Source organism: Morone saxatilis, unplaced genomic scaffold (assembly GCF_004916995.1).
Source record: "Morone saxatilis isolate NCDOM2014 unplaced genomic scaffold, NCSU_SB_2.0 Contig20, whole genome shotgun sequence".
NCBI lineage: Eukaryota > Metazoa > Chordata > Actinopteri > Moronidae > Morone > Morone saxatilis.
In genome coordinates, this window is record NW_023339763.1 from 4,993,874 (window position 1) to 5,012,939 (window position 19,066).

The 19,066-nt window shown below is 39.8% G+C and overlaps 1 protein-coding gene across 1 annotated transcript in view; it reads right to left on the minus strand.

The window, feature by feature from the left end:
* Positions 1–19,066, minus strand: part of LOC118332055 (polypeptide N-acetylgalactosaminyltransferase 10) — a 78,509-nt gene that overhangs the window by 28,993 nt on the left and 30,450 nt on the right. Inside the window, exon 4 of the mRNA XM_035667185.1 lies at positions 15,808–15,974. Coding sequence (XP_035523078.1) covers positions 15,808–15,974 — 167 coding nt within the window. The remainder of the gene's footprint in view (positions 1–15,807; positions 15,975–19,066) is intronic.

Here is a 19,066-nt window from a genome sequence, read left to right on the forward strand (position 1 = left end):
CCTAACGAGAACAGGCTGATGTCTGCAAACACATTAGTCATTATTAGAATGTGAAGTCCAGGACATGATGAGGGCTCAGACATCATCGATGCCTGGATCATTTCCGCAGACCCCATTTACCAAACAGCCGAACATTCGCTACCCTCCATCTGTTTCTGCTACAGGAATGCATTGCATTTTCCTCTGAGCCATTAATTAGAATTCAATCACAAACACTAAAACTAAGCAGAGAAGAAGACATTGCACTGTGGCAAGCAGTGCTCCATGAGTATTCATCAAGGGAAATAAAGACATTTGATGACAATTTACCACTGTTTATTTTGATTCAATAAACAGCTGCATAAAACATTAAACACATGCTATATTTTCTATATAGGCCTTCAGTTCTTCATTCTCTACGGACAATTTCTTTTTTTGTTGGGTGAGAAAGGGGGAATTTTCAATTCAATTAACCTCAAATTACAGTGGATCCAATATGGCATCCAAATCTTTGTCTTTCCAAGGTGCTGGATTACTTCCCAGAAGTCTTGGCATGGCACCAAAGAACCAAGCTGCTAATTTATTCCTCCAAAATATTCGGCTGCGCCTGTGAACTCCATCGCACATCTTCCCTTTTTGCCGAGTGCCAGGCCGGGAACATTTGAAGCAGCTTTTTTTGCGAATGTCATTAAAAAAAAGAAAAGGATGCTGAGGGAGAGTCTGTGATGATATAAGCCAGTCTGGGGCCTTCACACAAAATACACAGAGTTTAAATAGCTCCTGAGGCAATGATAAGAGATGTATTACAGATGTGCACATTGCCGTCACGTCGCAAAATGATGAAAGCAGTATTTTGATAAGCAAGAGGAGAGGACTGACAATTTCATGTCTGTGCCTTCAAGCTCTGTCACACATTTACAGCGCAGGCACACATGCTACATTACACACAAACATCTCTATCAGGGCTGCTGTATTTCTGCTCCATATCTGAATTTAAAGGTCTGCCATTTTTCAGAATTTGAATCCTGGATTGGGATTGATTTACAGTGCATGTATGCACAACAATTATACATCTTTAAATCAGTTTTGTCATACATTCTGTGTAATCTCAACCATTAAATTTCAATAGAACAATAGGAGTGGGTTCTGCCCAATCTTCCCAGGTCCAAATGATAACTAGTCTAATCAGGTTGGGTAAAGTCGTAATGTATGGCTGCTGGTCTCAGGTCTGTTTCTCAATATATCTAATTATTGGACCCAGGTAGATCTGATCATGTTGTATGTCATAATCACAAGAGACAAATATGCAGTGTTGGACTTTTCATTTTTGTCTGTTCTGGTGGACCATATTTTGATTTTGATCTAATTACTTTGAGTCTTGGACCTGTTCTGACTGAAAAGGAAAATTAATTCATGCACATTAGTTTCTGTTCGGATCAGGTGCCCTGACATAGAGTTCCTTTTTAAATCCTTATTTTAAATTTTGAATGTGACAAGATAGTAAGTTCCAAGTTTGTAAAAAAAAAAAAAATTGAGGTATTTTATGCTTTTATAAGACCCCAGATAGATGCCAGGACATAAGTGGTGATAAATGAATGATCGGGATGACAAGCAACAAAGGTCTCGAGCCAAACTTGAATCTGGGATGTTGCAGGCCACCAGGGTTCCACAGGAAGAACAACTTTTCTGATTTGGAATAGTAGAGATTTATTTTTTATTTTTTTCTTCATCCAACAAGGACTTTCTGTCAGTTGGAACAGTAAAGTCAGTCACTGGCACCTTGTTGACAACCTATCACACGAATCATGAAAGGTGGCAACATGTAGTCTACCATGTCTCTCCGCTGAGTCATGCAGGAACTTCTGACTCTGTGATCACCATCTGACAGAATGGCCATCTTGGAAGAAAAAAAATATCATGAAGTCTGCATAAGGCAGTCAAAAAATCTACAGTTAAGCATTCCAGAAAGATAATGCAAGAACTGACCTAAAACCCAGACCCAACGTGTAGAGTGTATCTGAGAATTTACAATACAATACAACAAATAATAAATGGAAATATTAAAAAAGGAGAATAAAATGAAGCAGAGACAGTTATACGGCAGAGCAGAGTAGAGGCAAACTGAATTCATAAAGACTGAACGGTAACAGCAACAGAGATAGAGTCACTGTTAGTCACTGTTAACACGGCAGCACTGATGTTGTGTTCACTCTAAATCTCCAAACCTCATCCTGTCGAGCGGCTCTCGTACTGCTGCTGTCGACTGCTATAAAAATATCCCTGTGGGGATTGTTAGTCCTTGAGAGAGTCATTGTCAGAGTTTGAGCAGCAGCCTGCCAGCTCAGACCTGCGAGTTCAAGTTTTCTCATAGACACTGTCGTCCAGCTTCTGTTGTGAGAGGACGAGAAAAAATAGCAAGAGCTCTTCACAAGTTTTCTGGCCCTTATCCCATTTGAAGGGTTTTAAAATCTACATGACCGCATGAAAAAACAGAAGAGCTGTCAAGTTGTTGTCAGTCTGACTGTAGGATGTTCTTCAGTACTCTATTATCAAAAGCATCGAGGCTATTGAAATTATGACATATTTCCAACCTTTTATATTAAACAAGTCTCGGTATTGGAAACCTTCCACAACCCTGCGTCTGAAAAATAAAAAATGAGCCACCATGTGGCTTTGACCCAATGTTGAGAAAATTAGAAGGTTTACTGATGTTTGTTTGTAGGGGGTGTAATATTGATGCAATTTTGGGTGTTTGGACCAACAGGTGAATCAGTTTTTTAAATCACTGCTGTGTCTCTTCTGAGTATGTTGGGTTGAGCAGGTATTGCAGTTAAAGGTATTAAGTTTAGACACTATTTTGTTAATGCACATGTATTTTGGAGGATATTTAATTAAGATAAACTGCATATTTGGTGTTAGGAAGCTTATTTCAGAGTTCTTATATAAACCTGTTCAGATAATCAAATACCCATTGTCTTTCATTCCTGAAATTTATTATATGGACCTATTTCGTTTGTTAATGAAAGTGAAAAATTATTTTTCTTTCCTTGGCCCATGCTACACCCTTCCACCAGGTTTCATAAAAATCTGGCCATTAGTTTTAATGTAATCCTACTGACAGACAAACAAACATACTGCACCAAAAACACAACCTCCATAGCGAAGGTAAAAATAATGAAATTAACAAACACAAAAGGTGAATAAGGTAAAGAAGAAGGAACAAAGAAGGTAAAGAAAAAGGAGGAGAATAAAAGCACAAAGTACAAGAAAAGAAAAAGAAGTAAAAACAAGCCTAACTGTGGCAGGCTTATTTCTGCAGTCCAGTAGACACTCCATGTATTAAGTGTGACACTAACATGCCTCCTGATTAATAAAACATCTGTCTCCATTTACTTAAAAATCTGTGCATGTTTCCTGATCAACTATTTGTCCATCCTTTACAGCAGCTTCTTTCAACTTGCTGAACAACCAAAATGGCATTGCTGCTCTCCAGGGAAAGCTATTAAAATACAATAACAAGTATTTAACTCGAACACCACCCCATCTCTTTTTGGCCATTTCTCTTATCATTGCTCATTTCCTTTCTTTCCCTTTTCCTCCCCTTCTCTTTTGTGCTTAATGGTTAACTTGCGTTTATGATTGTTGTAGTACTAAGATTGCCCCCATTAAGCTGGCAGGATGCCAGTTACTTCCACTATTACAGACGCTAATGACACTCCTTGGGGAGCAGCTCCAATTCTCAATTTAAACTTCAATGAAACAGAAATAATAATAATAATAATAACCTCTTTATGGAAACAAGACAAAACAAAGAAGACGTCTCGTTCTGTGATGTCGTGTTCGTCCTTAGTGTTAAAACAAAGACAATAAAATCACAACTTCAACTTTAAAACACGGCGAAAATGACCGTAGAGCTACTACATTAATTGAGGCACACTGAATAAAGTTTTGTCTGGGAAGAGACGGAGGAACATTAAATAACTTTTGATTCGGTTTTGTGATGTCGCATCCAAATATTAGAAAGCATTTATAAAAGACGACTCCCCAAACGTGCCTTTCTCTCTCAATCTCTCCCTTCTGCGCTAACATGCCTTGACACTTACAGGTGCTAATGAAGTCAGCCTCCCTGGAGAACAGCTCTCATCTCCAAAGTACACTCCAATTAAAAAGGAGGGGAAAAAATAAACACTTGCTAAAACATGATAACGTGCTCCACTGCTTTGTGCTCCCTCTTGTGTAAAAACACCACCTTTTACCTCCCGGCCCTCAAAACACAGCTTTATTAGAGGAAATAAAATAAGCTGAAAAAAAATTAAACCAGACCGTGGCTAGAGAGCAAGGCAGAGATGGGTAAAAGGAAAAGAATTCCCCAAACGTGTTGAAATGTGTTGAAATTTGTCCTGGTTTTTTTTTTACCCTTCTGCACCCACCGCAGACCACCGACTGGCCATAGAGAAGATTGTCTTGCTGGTATCACCAGACCAGAGGACAACAGTTACCACCACAGCAGTACAGCAGTAGCAACATACAACAACACATCACAACAGATCACACAGTGTCCATTATCAATTGTAGAACAACATGTCATGCTGGATAGGAGCATGAAGCTTACATCGTAGCAGAGCAGGTTTAAACATTCATGACCATAATGCACATCCAAGGAAATGATGGTAACTTTCCCCCATGAGATTAAGCTTTTGTCAGTGTACCAGAATTATCCACAAACAGGTCGAGATAAGCAAAATTAGAACCAACTTAACAGGAAACAGTTGATCTGTAACGGCAACCTCATCTTGCAAAAGTATAAGTATGATTGTAAAATCCAACCAACAAGATCGCAGATTTTAAGTATACCTCCCCTTCACCTTTTTAATTACATGTTATGTTCTAAAATAGGGGTTTCAACAGGAAATGCATCACATTATTGAAAAAAAGATGCAAAGTTTAAGGACCTGGTCACAAAAATGACTTGGTATTGATCCTCTTTGGGATGAACTTGAATGCATCCTTCAAAGATATGCATGTTAACTTGGGCAGATGTACAAAACGAAATTACAACACAAAGCTTTCCTATCAAAAATCAAACAACCAATATGAACAATTTTATCGTATCACAATCCTGAAACCCCAACAGTTACTATTTAAATTGTGAGAGCAAAGTGTATTTTTCCTGCTGTGATACTTGTTGATGATATCCACCCGTAAACTTTTTTGGTAGACAAGGATGAAAGTGCTTCCAAGCCTCTGTGATCAGCTCTAAGACTGAGACACTGCGGGTCCTTTGTTGAGTCACTGCCACAACGTGTGTCAGCTGTTATCAGGGCCAGAGGGGGTCTACTGCTGTACTAAACAGGGTCTCTAGTATTCTATACTACTTTATTTCAGCAGCGTTGCACAGTGGAACATGTACCTTTGCGCCTACATGTTCAGGCATGTAGATGACAGATGGTGAGCAGAGAAATCCGCGGAGAAAGTAGCCCATTAGCTGAGCTAACCTTGAAAGTATCGAGGAGGTTGGGAAGCTGGAGCGAGCCAACACTCCCCTGCAGGGAGAGCGAGGGCTGAACATCCTTCCTGCACGGGCTGCGGAAATTCAATTACAGCCTAATGAAGAGTGAGCTGACCTCCCCTCACCATCACCACTCTCCTCACGCCTCCTCCTCCTTCTCTCGCTCCTCTCACCCAGCTGAAGCTCATCATGGACTGTAGCTGGGCAGGTTAAGCAGTTAGAACTGGTTTCATTGAGACCAGTGGTGCCTCTGTCATACTTTCATCATTATTAGACTTCATTCATCTCACATTGTTCTCTTTCTGTCCTTTTCAGTTTCAGTTTTCTGCCCAATCTTTCTCTTTTGCTTTTTACTCAGCTCTGCAACCTGCTTTTAAAGGTGCATAATATATGTTTTGAGTGGGGCTTTGAATATGGGTTAAATTAATATCACCATATATGGATTATTTGTCTGGTACTGACATAGAATATATACCAGTGTTTGAGAAATCACATGTAAAACAAAGATATTAATGTTAAATATAACAAAATGTGTTGAATTGCTATGCTTTACATCTAATGGCCTAATTGCACCTGCAAAAATCACCCAAGTCCTCACAAAATAGGCAGTGCTAGAAGCTTGCTGATACAGGGACCACTCGCAGGTATAGCTGGTGAACTACTGTAAATGTTGAGCTGATAGCTAACTATCAGTTAGTAATATAATTAGCTTGGTTGTTAGCAAGACAATACGTTCAAAATATGTATTTATACCATCAACTCCTGCCTCATAACTGTCTAAAAGCCACATTTTGTATTCCGACAGAGGAGGCTTGAATAAAACTTCTCTTGTGTTTTGGACTCTCCAGATTTTTGTTTCCTCAAAAGGTCAGCACTGTCAAGACAGCTTGCAATTTCGCATGTCAAAGTTAAACTTGCTTTAAAATATTTGAGCGGATTTATTTCACCCCCGCAAGCAAATCCATCAATCCACCATCTGACAACCTTCAAACCCAAAAGTGGTCAGTATTCCTTTAACTGCCCCTAACACAGAAATACTATTATGAATTTATAGTGTTTCATAGGCAGCTCTGATGACTCAATAACTACATTTAGTGCGGCAGTGGATTGATTTATATTTATATAAATGGCAGTAACCTGATTTCCCTCAGGAGTTCTTTGATAATCAAGGTTATGCCTGAGGAGTATGTGTGGTAGCCTACAGGATGCCAGAAAAGAGGACTACAACATCAAAAGAAGGGTATTTGTTTTCATCATTGTGACAACCATTTTGCCAAATGTAAATTTTTTACCTTTCCTGCTGCCAAGATATTGTCAATGCAGTTATTATGCTTAGTCAGACAGCAACGTGAGTAAGATAATCTGGTTAAGGTGTTATTCATTTGCCAGGGCCTGACATGCTCACTTTTAGCCTCCACACTGTGAGAACTGATATTTTAACACTTTCCATCAGGAAAAAAAGTCTAATATTATATGTGGTGATAAACAACCTCTTTTTACACATTTCTGTTGGATCTCTGCTCTAATTAGCTATTTTATTCATTCATTGTCAAAGTGCCTTTTACATATCTGTCTTTTTCAGGTCACCAGAGATTTGTCTCACTGATGCAGGTGGAGAAAAGTCCAAAATTACTTAATTCCCCTTCAAAGCATCCGACTCACCTCTCTGTCTTTCACATTACATCCACCCCTCCTCCCCTCTCTGAATGTTGTTTCATGCCTCTCGATTGCTCCATTTCTCACTCTATGACTACATTTATTTCTCGGGCACATTTATCACCTGCCTCCACACTAAACTGTGTTTTCATTTTTCCTGCCAAAACATGATAACTGCCATTTAAAAGCATGTCATACCATCTCGAATTGCTAGCTACAAATTGGCAAACAAGTACACAGAACTAATTACATGTTGAAACACAAATTAATCCATTCACTAAACACAAACATTTAAAAAAAGAGAATCAGTATTTTGTTTGATACTTAATTTCCCCAATACTAATATTTCTCTTATATCAACATTTAGTGTTTCCAAATGAAATATCCCCATTTAGCTTTAGATTTAGTTTTTCAGACAGTTGTGTAATTGATCCCATCAGGCACTGGACAGTGACTGAATAACTGGACAATCAATCTGGAGTCAGTGACAGGTTTCCATCGCAGGAGGTGATGCTGCAGTGTGGCTCAGTGGTCCTGCTGAGAGGGATTGTCTCTGTCACACACCACAGTTAACCATGATGGATACATCTGGGCTCACACTGTCCCTGGTTTAATGAAACTCTCCTATGAAGACGTCTGAGCCCAATGACGTACCAGAGATGAGATATGAAAGGAAAATATGAAGCCGTCCTTTGGCTGACAGTCTTTTTTTTTTTTTAACCAAATGGTTTCTTGTTATTTTAGGAATCTTTAATAACACAGCAAAAGTAATAATGAGATTTCTATCCAAGCCATATATTGCCCTGAATGAGTAAAAGAGGATGAGAGCGGTAACTGGTAAACACAGCAGCTGGCAACTGTCGCATGAATGCAGTTTTCTCATAGTATCCACAATGTATAATTCAAAATATCAAACATGGACATACCAAACATGGTTCTTACAGATGTTGTGTATGAATTTACAACTCATCGATTTTTAGCAAAGAGTAAGGACCACAACACCACCTAACCGCACCAAAGTAACATTAACATTAATATGCTGCAGCTAATGGCTAATTAGCTATCTAACTTGCAGACTTATGTTAGCAGTGCACTTTTCCCAGGTGAATGTTTGTTTGGTGGCTCGTCCAACATCTTTGTAAGTTTGATAAGAAAGAAACGTTAGCATTAATGGTGTTGAGGGAAATTTAGGTGCTAAACAATGTATTGTTCTCAGTGGCTTTCACAGCCCCCAGCATCCTCCTCTCATGTTATCTACCAGGTGTGCATGGTACTACACTTAGTAATCAACCTTAGGCATGCCATGACAGCTCATCTGAGGAGAATTTCTTTTATCCAGAGAAGAAAGGTTTCTTTTTGGGCCAGAAGCAACATATCAGAGCAACAGGAATCAGACCTTGCCCTCACTCAAAACCCAGCAGGTGCTGTGGCTGCATCATATTGTTTCCTATTGAGGTTACTGTGGGAGGAACATTTGTACCTCTCCCTTTTCTATGATGGATTTCTACCTTTATGATGGTTGAATGTCAGAGTAAATGGAACAAAAAACAAACAACACTTGCTGTTTGACTGAGGGACTCAGACTGAAACCTGACATTTTCTATTGTCAACAGTCTTCCACTGCGTAAAGTAAGAGTCAATAGCAGCACAGATTAGCAGGGAGAGTAGAAGTTAGGTCAGTAACATGACAGCCAACAATCCCAGCAGTCACTGAAGCTGACGGATCCTACGGAGTCAGATTTAGAAGCTTTGTTGATCCTACCCCTGGAATGGGAGATATCACACCCACATATAACACCTACGGCAGTCCAAGTGGGACAGAACAGAAGAGAAGAGAAAAAAGAAGAAGGAGGGAACGCCATTTATACATCCCAACCAATATATCAGCATTGCAAGTTTTATCAGAATTTTTTAGCTTATCGCATATTAGATATTGGTATCAGTGCGTAAGTTTGGGGGGCAAGTATAAAAACAAAAGCTATGCAGAAAAAAAAGAAAATATAGGTAAGTCAGAAACAGCAGATCCATTAAGCAGATTGGGTACAGACAAATCCAGGTCAGGCAGGAAGTGAACATGATGCCATTACTCTGCTACATGGAATCAATTTCACTTTAATTCATTGCTGTTATATCCTCTTGTTTGCATTCTAAGCGGCATTCTGACGGCGGGGCGGCAGGAAAGTGCTAAAGGCTGACTTTGGCAGACTGATGTCATGTTTTTTTGGGGGGGTTTATGGAGAAGCTATGCTGTTTCACAGGATAGTTTTGGTTTTCCTCCCTCTGTATGTCGAGGTGTCCTTGGTCAAGATACTGAACTCTAAATTTCTCCCATTGGTGTGTGTGAATGTGACATGCAGTGTAAGTCAATTTATCATTTATGTACAGGTTTAGTACTTGAAGTAAGTTGTATCGGTGTATGTGTAGTCTTTATGACAAGTTCATTTCAGAACTGCAAATTTTTAATGCGTACAATTCTTCAAGAACCAAACTAAAGGGATCCTAATCAAAACCGATGTATTCTAGGAGATGTTTGACATTTCTTCTTGTTAACTGACCACAAGACAACTGGTGTCAAGAAAAAGGAATGACAAAAGACAAAATAAAAGACAGAGATAACAAACGAAACAGGATGCGAAGTTTTGCATGGGAGAGATGTTAGGAAGAGACAAGTGAAAGCCAAAGAAACACTAAAAAAGAAATCAACTGAAACTCTGCACAGAAACTTTGGATGGACACACACACACACAGAGACTAAAAGGTGAGAAAAGAGAAGCACAAATAAGAAGAGATGTCAAGAGATGAAACAAGGTAGACGTCAAGAAATAGACAGAGGCACTAAAGATAAGAGACGTCAAGAAAAGACAAAGAGAAAACAGAAAGAGACAAAGGAGAGATTAGACACATGAAGGAAAAATAAAGAAAAGAGCAGCAAGAGAGATGGGAAGAGGAAAGGAGGAAAGAAAGACACATTGAGATGAGATAAAAACAGCAGGTTTCAGTGTTTGCATGTTATCTGTGAGTCAGTGTTCAGCCTGAATGAACTGAGGTGAGTGTGGGCGAGAGAGAGCGAGAAAGATAGAGGGAGGAAGGCCATGAACATACAGAGGGGAGAGCAGGGATTGAGATCATTTTACATTGACAAGGTGATACATATTGAAAAACAGACGAATGTGGAAGTAAATATTGCCAGAATTTCTTTTTTATTTTTATTTCTTGTTGCAGTCGTGGGTTGAAGCAGGAAATTATAATCATCACTTTGAAATCACAGGTGTGATTTTCTCCAAACATTATTCTGCAAAAGAACCGGTTGTGCAGGAAAATTTGTGTGAAGCTACTATAATTTGGAAATTATAAATAATGTGCCATTCAAAATGACAACTTTGAAGGTGTCTTTTATTTTGCTCCCTGCCGTGTTGATGTGCTGAAGACATCTGCCAGCAAAAACCCAATGGAACTTTATTTTCTTTTCTTTTGTCAGTCTGTTTACATTCACTTAAGTAACCGAAAGGGAAATATCGCGTTCATTGGGGGTGAAAAGGCAGCATCCTTAGACAAATACTGTTTTGAATACATCCTTGTATTCAAAATTTAATTCAAAGTCCAACTAAAACTGAAACTGACACTAGGTAGCCGATTATTAAAGTTTTCACAGCTGAAGAGTTGATTCCTTGTACAATCTAATACATTCCCACTGTAAGGAACAACTGTGCACTGTGCTGTCAGTCCAAAAGCTCTGACAGACAAAGAAAGAAACAACAAGATGGTTGGGATGAGAGAGAAATCTGAGCTGCAGCTCACATGACGTTCAACTTTGATGAAGCTCTGCCTCCTCCAGCTCCTTCTGTGGAATTTCCCCTCACTTCTCCATCCACTATCTCATCCAAATGTAGTTTTTTTTTTGTTTCCACATGGATTGCTGTATAAATTAGCACCAGTGTGCTCTCTATTTACTCGTCACTCAGTATGTGCGCCTTCTGGCTGCCAAAACTGAACAAAATCTGTGAATGTTGGTGGAAACGGTTGTCTTTATAGGTTTCAATAATCTTATACGTGTATTCCAACTTTAATGACCAGCTTTTATGTACATATGTACACATTTTAGATGAGCAGGATGCTATGCTCTATGTATACTCTGTGTCCTCCAACATCACTGCTTATTAATTTTAATTGCTGTAATGAAGAAAAATATCCAACCACATTCAGAGTCATTAACTGCACATATTCAAGAACAATTAAGCCATCTACTAAACATAAACCTTTGTAATTTTGAGCTCACTAATTCATACTAAATTAACATTGCATTTTTCAAAACTTCCAGGTGGGCTTTGTTCGATTTTCTATCAACATAAACTGATTAAATTGGTTCTCATACCAGCCAACTCTCCATTTCCGGTCCTTACCTTGAATACTGCTTTCCTGCTATCATAACATTGCAGATAAAGCAACATAGGGATCTTAACCAATGTGTAAACAAGTCGGCAGATAAAGATGATAAGAAGAGAAGGACTGATTAGTTCATATGTATGTAATACAAGAACATTTGTTTGTATTATACTGTAAGACACATCAAAAATCACATTATTATCATGTTTTGCTTGGACTGGGGGGCAGTGTCTCAGCTGGTGGAAGGAAGAGGAGGACAATTCATTTCAAAGCCTTAAACTTGCTGCAGAGGAGAGAGGAGAGGAGCTAAAACTGTTCGAGGCATTTGCAACTGCAGTGACGTTTAATATAAAAACATCTGACCATTCAAAACATTAAAAAGTGAACCTTAATGTTTTTTTGGAGATGTCATTTCCAAACTTATAGTTATGGTGTACTAACACTGAACAATGACAGAGGCAAAGAGAGGCTTTTTATCAACGGAAGTTTTGACATTTAAATACCTAATAAGCAAACATAGAAGTGTAGTATTAGTGCATTTTCACTGCAGAAACAAACCCTGTTACTAAGCTGCAAACAAATATTATTAATAATATTATTGAAGCATATTTTAATTACATCAGGTTATAAGGGAATACAACCATTTCTTGTTTTGACATAAAGACTGAAGTTTTATTTCAATTTTATTCCAGAAAAAGGAATGCATGAAGTGTCATCAATATTGGATACCTCTCTATGGAACACAGTATTTGTTGTTATCATTTTATCCTTTGTGAAGTCACGCCAAGCAGAAAATAAGAAATTCAAAAGGTGCGATAAACTGCAAACAGATGGTCAATTTATGCACAGTGACCAAGCTTACACTCAGTTAGTACTTGTTAAAGAGAGGCAAATTAATTCAACTCATTTTTACATTCAAACTAGAACTTCTAAGCTTAAACAAGGCCTTATTCCTCCTCAGGTAGGACCAAGCAGCAGCGAACTGGAGTCTGTAGAGTGGAAAGGAATAGAGAAGCAGGGCACAGTGGGGAAAACACAAATATAGAGACTCCCAATGAAAGCCATCTGACCCCCGCCTTGAATCTGATGATCCTCGACACACAGCGATCCCCAACTGATATTGTGAGAGCTCCTCACAGCTCACACTCTGCTCCTCTGTTCTCTGTGCCTCTCAGACATACTGTTCACCCAAAGACGCAGTACATATTTAGCATGGTTTCACACTTTGAGCACACTTATCATGAGAAGGTAAAACAGTCCACAATCCACCAGAGAATATCCAAGGAACCCAAGGAGAAAAGTTTTCTGCTTAAATAAAGCACAAAGTCAACTGCAGCAGAGCTTACCAAGCACGCAGACAAATATAAATCATCAGGTATCCTTTGAGTCAAATTTGAATAGTTGTATTAATTATGATTTTAAGGCTGTTCCTGAAACGCCGCTCTGCAGCGATGCTATAATTACACAACATAGAAACTGGGTACTAATTAGCACTTCAGAAAATATAACTGCACTCTGAAAAAGCATCTCATCAATTGTTTATCTTCCTCGTGTCGGCTGTGAGGTACCAAAACAAAACAGCATCAATTAATGGAGCAGGGCATCAGTATTACTGCGGGCTAGCTTTCTGCCGTGGAGCAGAGAGATTGCTCATCAGCATCAAGAAAGTGGCCGAGAGGGTTTTTATGAAACGTGAGCGTGTACCTCGCACTTCAACACCGCGGGCCCTATTTTTGGCACAGCGCAACAACCAGCACAGCATTTGGTATTTTCCTGACCTTGAAATTCGATTTGCCCGTCTGTATGGTATTTCGGTGCCCGGCGTAGAGCTCACAGTTCTTGTCAACCAGAGCGAACTCAATACTTGGAGCAAATGCAAAAAAACATAAAGCAATAATGCTTGAAAAGTATATAAACATTCGCACTCTCTGACAAGGACATGGGTTGAAATTGGCACCAGAAGAAAAAACAGTCAATGTGATTAAAGCAGGACGTTTGGTAAATCGGTCTGCATGTATCAATTATACAACTCATTCTTACAGTATATGTTATCCGCGGCTGCTTTATACTGCATAAACGCTTCCCCTTCAGTCCATTAAATCCGTGCAGCCATCTGAAGGCAGAAGGACAGATAAGTTGATAAATCTGCAGGCTCCGATTTGAGAGGTGCTGTGTCAGAGCGCAGTGTCATTCCACACGGCCGTCCAGTGTCCTTGACTAAATCACATGCAAATCACACAGGCTGCTACACAATAACCACACACACACACCTCTGCAGACATCAGACTGGTTGCCTATACCTATACCTCATGTGTCACAGCCTCTTCTAAAATCTCACCCAGCCCTTTTGCACTCTTCTACAAATACATGAAACCAAAATAATAAAAAATATTGAAATAGCGTGTCGTGCTGAAGCTGTAACACTGAGCAAAAAAGTCACACACAACAACACAGGCAAATAGCACACCGCTGAATGTCAAATAAACACATTTCTTCATATCCTTTTTTTCTTCTCCATCTCTCTTCATATATATTTATTTAAAATCTAACGACATGGAAAAGTGAACAGGAAATTATGCTTCACACAGTGGCTGTGAACCGGGCTTAATGATGAATATCTTGTTCTCTCCTCCACTCAGACCCCGGCGATAATATTGCACTTGTCCCCCGATTTATTATGTAAGGGTTCAAAGCTGTACATTAACTCCAGAGTTCAAACTGATTAAGCTGTCTGTGTGAGAATACCGACCCACACCAGAAAGTGGATTTCAGTCTCGCTAAACCTCGCCAACACTGGGGTCACACAATGCCATCATCACCATCTGTTCAGAGGTTACTGCAGTTTTTAGCTCCAAACACAATAATAATATGATTTTCATGTAGTCTGCGAGGAAGCTTGAGGCTTTGCATAAAAACTAAGCCTCCGTTTTGTAATAAAAATACAAATCAAATCTAAAAATGAAACATTCAATATAATAGAAAACAAAAAAACAAAACAAAAAAAGTCTTGACTAAGTTCTGAAAACAGATGAGACCAATACAAGGAGAGATTCAATGTGCCAGAGGAAAGGGTTACAGTTACAGTCGCCAGTGTAGGACATATCATGTCCTGGTTTGCTTACATCCCTTAATGTGGGGCATGTGCATCTTGTTATGTTGACGTTCGCTGCTGATTTTCAAATTTGAGGATGATACATTTTCTCTAATAAACTAAACAAAAATCAATTAAAGTTAGAATAGAAACGGAGTCTTCTCCTCAGACCTTTATATATTTGGAATTGCCCAGTCCTGTTGTGAGACAGTGACTGTGTGTATGGAATCAGACAGATATAAGACAGAATTTAAAGTGTGTGACACTCAGTAAACTCAATTAGGAAGAAACGCCCTACAGTGGTTCGGACCAGTTTCAAGCCACCCATGAGTTTTTTGCATTTTCTTTGTCAGAAGAAAGCTCTAACAAAGTGCTGCAAATGTCGCTACTTCAGAATTCTGAAACAAGCCTGGAAGCTTAAATATCAGACATAACATTGTTGGGCTGAGCTGTGCTTTAAGCTGAATGCTACATCAGTATTCAAATGTTCACACCATTCACAAATACATTCTGACAATTGGCATGTAGCATAACCATGTTAATATACGAAAGTTTAGGCATTTAGCATGGTTATCATGTAATTATTTTTTGCATATTTTATTGAAATTTCTATTTATCTGTGGTCAAATCAGAAGTTAGCACCAATGACTAGCCAATATCCAGTAATTAAAAACAGCAAGATTTACACCAGTAGAACCAAAGTTCACAGGCACATGTAAACACACACAAGCACACACACTCGAGAAAGCAGTGAGCTCTGCAATGCTAGCTGCTCTCGGGTCTTGATAATAAATGACCGCCTGGGCTGGTGAGATACATTCCTGAAGCACTGACTCACCAGGGTTTGTGTCTATTTCTCCCTCTGTCTGCGTATGATGTATAAAAGTAAGAACTTCTTGAGATCACATTTGGGCCTCCGCAGAAGCTGGCTGATGCTTTTGTTTCTGAACGGCTTATTATTTGTGCAACAGTCACTAACACTTGCAAACAAATGACTCAGAGGTTTGTGTGTGTGCGTGTGAGCAACTCTGTGTGTGTGTGTGGGCATGAAAGAAGGAGCGATACAGAGGAAGAAAGCGGTTATTAGTAGCATGACTGCAGCTGTGCTCGTGTAACTGTGTGAATGTGTGTAGGTGAAGGCTGGCGCAGGTGTGTTTTCTGATCAGTCATGAGTGGGTGTTCTCGGTACCTTTGTCACTGAAGTCGTCGACCAGGATGACCTCTGCTATGAGCTGTGGAGGGGAGCGGTTGAGAATGCTGTGAACGGTCCTCAGCAGCGATGACCAGCCCTCATTATGGAACGGGATGATGATGCTGGTGTTGGGCAGATTCTCTGCGTACAGCTTCTGTTTACAGCTACACAAACACATGAAACCAGATAAGGAATTCCGAGAGGGAAATAGACCATACAGAGTCATCCTTGCAAAATAATACCCATGTTTTTTTTAATATTTTTAGTGGCATGTTGTTTGGTTGGTCCAACATTTTGGTCCAGAGTGAAATATGACTATAACTATTGGATTTGCTCCCATGAAATTTGATACAAACGTTGCCATGTCCCTGCAGAACGATGACAACCAAGCCAGGAAAGGTCCTACATAAGACAATTACCATCAAGCCTCAGCTATTTTGAAACTAATGCTAACGTAACATGGTAAGTTTGTGCACAGGAATAAATGATAAATGCCCTAAAATAGTCACTTGCGCAACATAGAACATCCTGCACAGACCCGCCATTTTTAAATAGCCAAGCTACCATCAATAGCAACCACAATTTTGTTTCATATACTGAACTACCTGGTACCAAAAGCAAGTCGAGCCGAGCCATGCAGTGGAATTTAGGTTTTGCCTTTTTCTTTGGTGTACTGCCGTGCTCTCAGCCAGCCCAACCTGAACAATGTGTTGCTCTTTTAATAAGATGTAATGAAGCATACCACCTGCTGGCTTGCCCTTCCATCCCTTTCTTTTCTCTCTATCTGAGAAGTCAGAGGAATCTGTAGAGACAGTAATTATCTCTGAGTCTCTCAGGCCTGTCTGGCTGCCTGAAACTCTCTCTCTCTCTCTCTCTCTCTCTCTCTCTCTCATGTCATTCAGTCAGTGAGTGAGAGAGAAATTAATGAATGAATGCTGTTTCGAGGTCTGGGCCCACTGAGGAATGATGTGGCACCTGGCTGTCAGGCACCTGTCACTGTCACTCTGCTGTCACTTTGACCAATCAAACAGACACACCTGCTCCCTTCCACCACTCAGTGCACCACCCATTCACTTTCTGTCTGTCCTGTGTGAAGCGTATGGGTCCTGGTATACTGGCTTGTTGTCGGTTCCTTGGAGATCCAGAGTAGCCCTGACAAGTAATTTCTGTGGTCTTGGTGAGAGGATTTCAGTGTTGGACAAATTCGTCCTTTGCCTGTTGAGTCAGACTTTGACCACCTTTCTTTAGTCGAAAGTGCTCTAAAATAAGCTGCAAAGGTTTGCTTTCCATAAACCTGAAAGTCTGCTTATCAATAAAGAGAATAGCAATGGTTGTGAATAGCAATAATCACGGCACAAAATCCCAAAGAAAAGATTGTAATTTGCATCTATGTACTGCTTCTAATTTTGCCAATGGCAGGTATAACTTTTTAGGGATTCAAATGCTGATAGTTTTCCTCATTACATTATTTGGTAATGTTGAATTGTGTTTATTGACTTGCTCATTTTATCTGGCATTTTCTGTTGGAACAGTGGTGCACTTTAAGTATATTTAAAACCCTTTGTTTCAATCACAAACTAAACACGACCAAATAGTGGTGGAAGTTATCTAAAATCAGACGAAAATTGGTCCATATTTCTTTGCAAAAGAAGTAGCCCAACCTCTAAAATGTCTCCATCATTAGCACCCCGGGGGCATGTTGAGCTTCATGCCTGGGTATTTTTCACTTGCTCACTGTGCTATTCTGGATTCTCTCTTAACATCAGCACTGTGCTGAGCGAAAAGGGATGATCAATGTACAAATAACTTTTAATTCACCCTTAGTATCTTCTGTCCAGTAGACATGGAAATCTGTTTCACATATTATTCCACATTGGCTCCATAGCTGCTCCACCTCAGAGTTGACTAAATTTAACAGTTCCCTTGACAGTTTTGAGAACTACAAATTATGTTTTCTCGTACATTAATTGGGAAAATGTGCTGCAGTGTCTTTGTTGCAAATCTAGTGGAGGATGGTTGGATGACTGTATGGGAATCGTGTCTGGTGGCTAATGCTGCATAAGGTCACAGGATGCAGGACATTTATAGATAGGAAGGGAAAAATGTGAGAGAACACAAAGAGACCTTGAGAGAGAAAACATTTAAAATAGCTTTCCACATGAAAGTGATGGCAGGGTCAAAAAAGGCTCTTGTCAGGTGGCGGGCAAGCACTGAAGGCTGATCTGTGATAAATCGGGTCAGCGGGTCTGAAGCTGTTTAGCAGACGATATTTATAGTGTTGCTGGTGTGTTTATTTTCAGTATTTTGTTCTTTAATGAGTCAGAGGGGAGCTGGAAAAAACCCAGCAGTCTGTACTGTAGCCACAGGTCCATATGGCTCATCATGCCTCTACAACGTCTGTTATTTAACACTTTATCCTGCTACATGTTGAGCTTAATGTATACCTCCTCCATGCCTCTACAATTCAAAGGGCAGTAGTCACTTCTTGTTTGGTAGATTTATCTATACAGTGGACATTTTATAAAATCTCAGACTCAAGTTAAACCCTGTAATATGAAAGATGGTACAATCAAGATGGAATGTAAGCTGCATGTTGTCGGTATGTTAAATCGCAAACACGCACGCATAGGTGTTCACATTCTTAAAGGCACCCACCCAGATGGGATATACAGTATATCCCTACAGCGTGTTCTGGTTCTGTCCTGGGGTCTCCTCCCAGTTGAATGTTCCCTCCACAGGGAGACATCCTGGAGGCATCCTGATCATATGCCCGAACCATGACCGACTCTCCTCAACAAGGAGGAACCCTGCCCTGGGGTCTTCTCGAAAATGGATGTTTCCTCCACAGGGAGACATCCAGCAGGCATCCTGATCAAATGCTTGCACAACCTCAATTGACTCTCCTCAACAAGAAGGAGCAGTCCCTAAGGCTGAGCCCAGCTATCCTGCAAAAAAATAATTTTGGCCACTTGTATCTGCTATCTAATTCTGTTTCTAACCAAAGCTTGTGACCATAGGTGAGGGTTGAAACTTAAATCAACTTGTAAATGGAGAGCTCAGCCTGAAGTGCTAGAGTGCTAGACAAGTGGGAATTTTAACCTGATTGCAAAGCTGATATGCTGAATGAAAAGTCCGAAGATCACCAAAATCATGACCCTGTCTCTGGTTCACCGCTTTTCCTTCCTTGGACAACTTTTGATAGGTACTGACCACTGCAGACTGGGAACACAAGAGTTGCAGTTTTGGAGATGCTCTG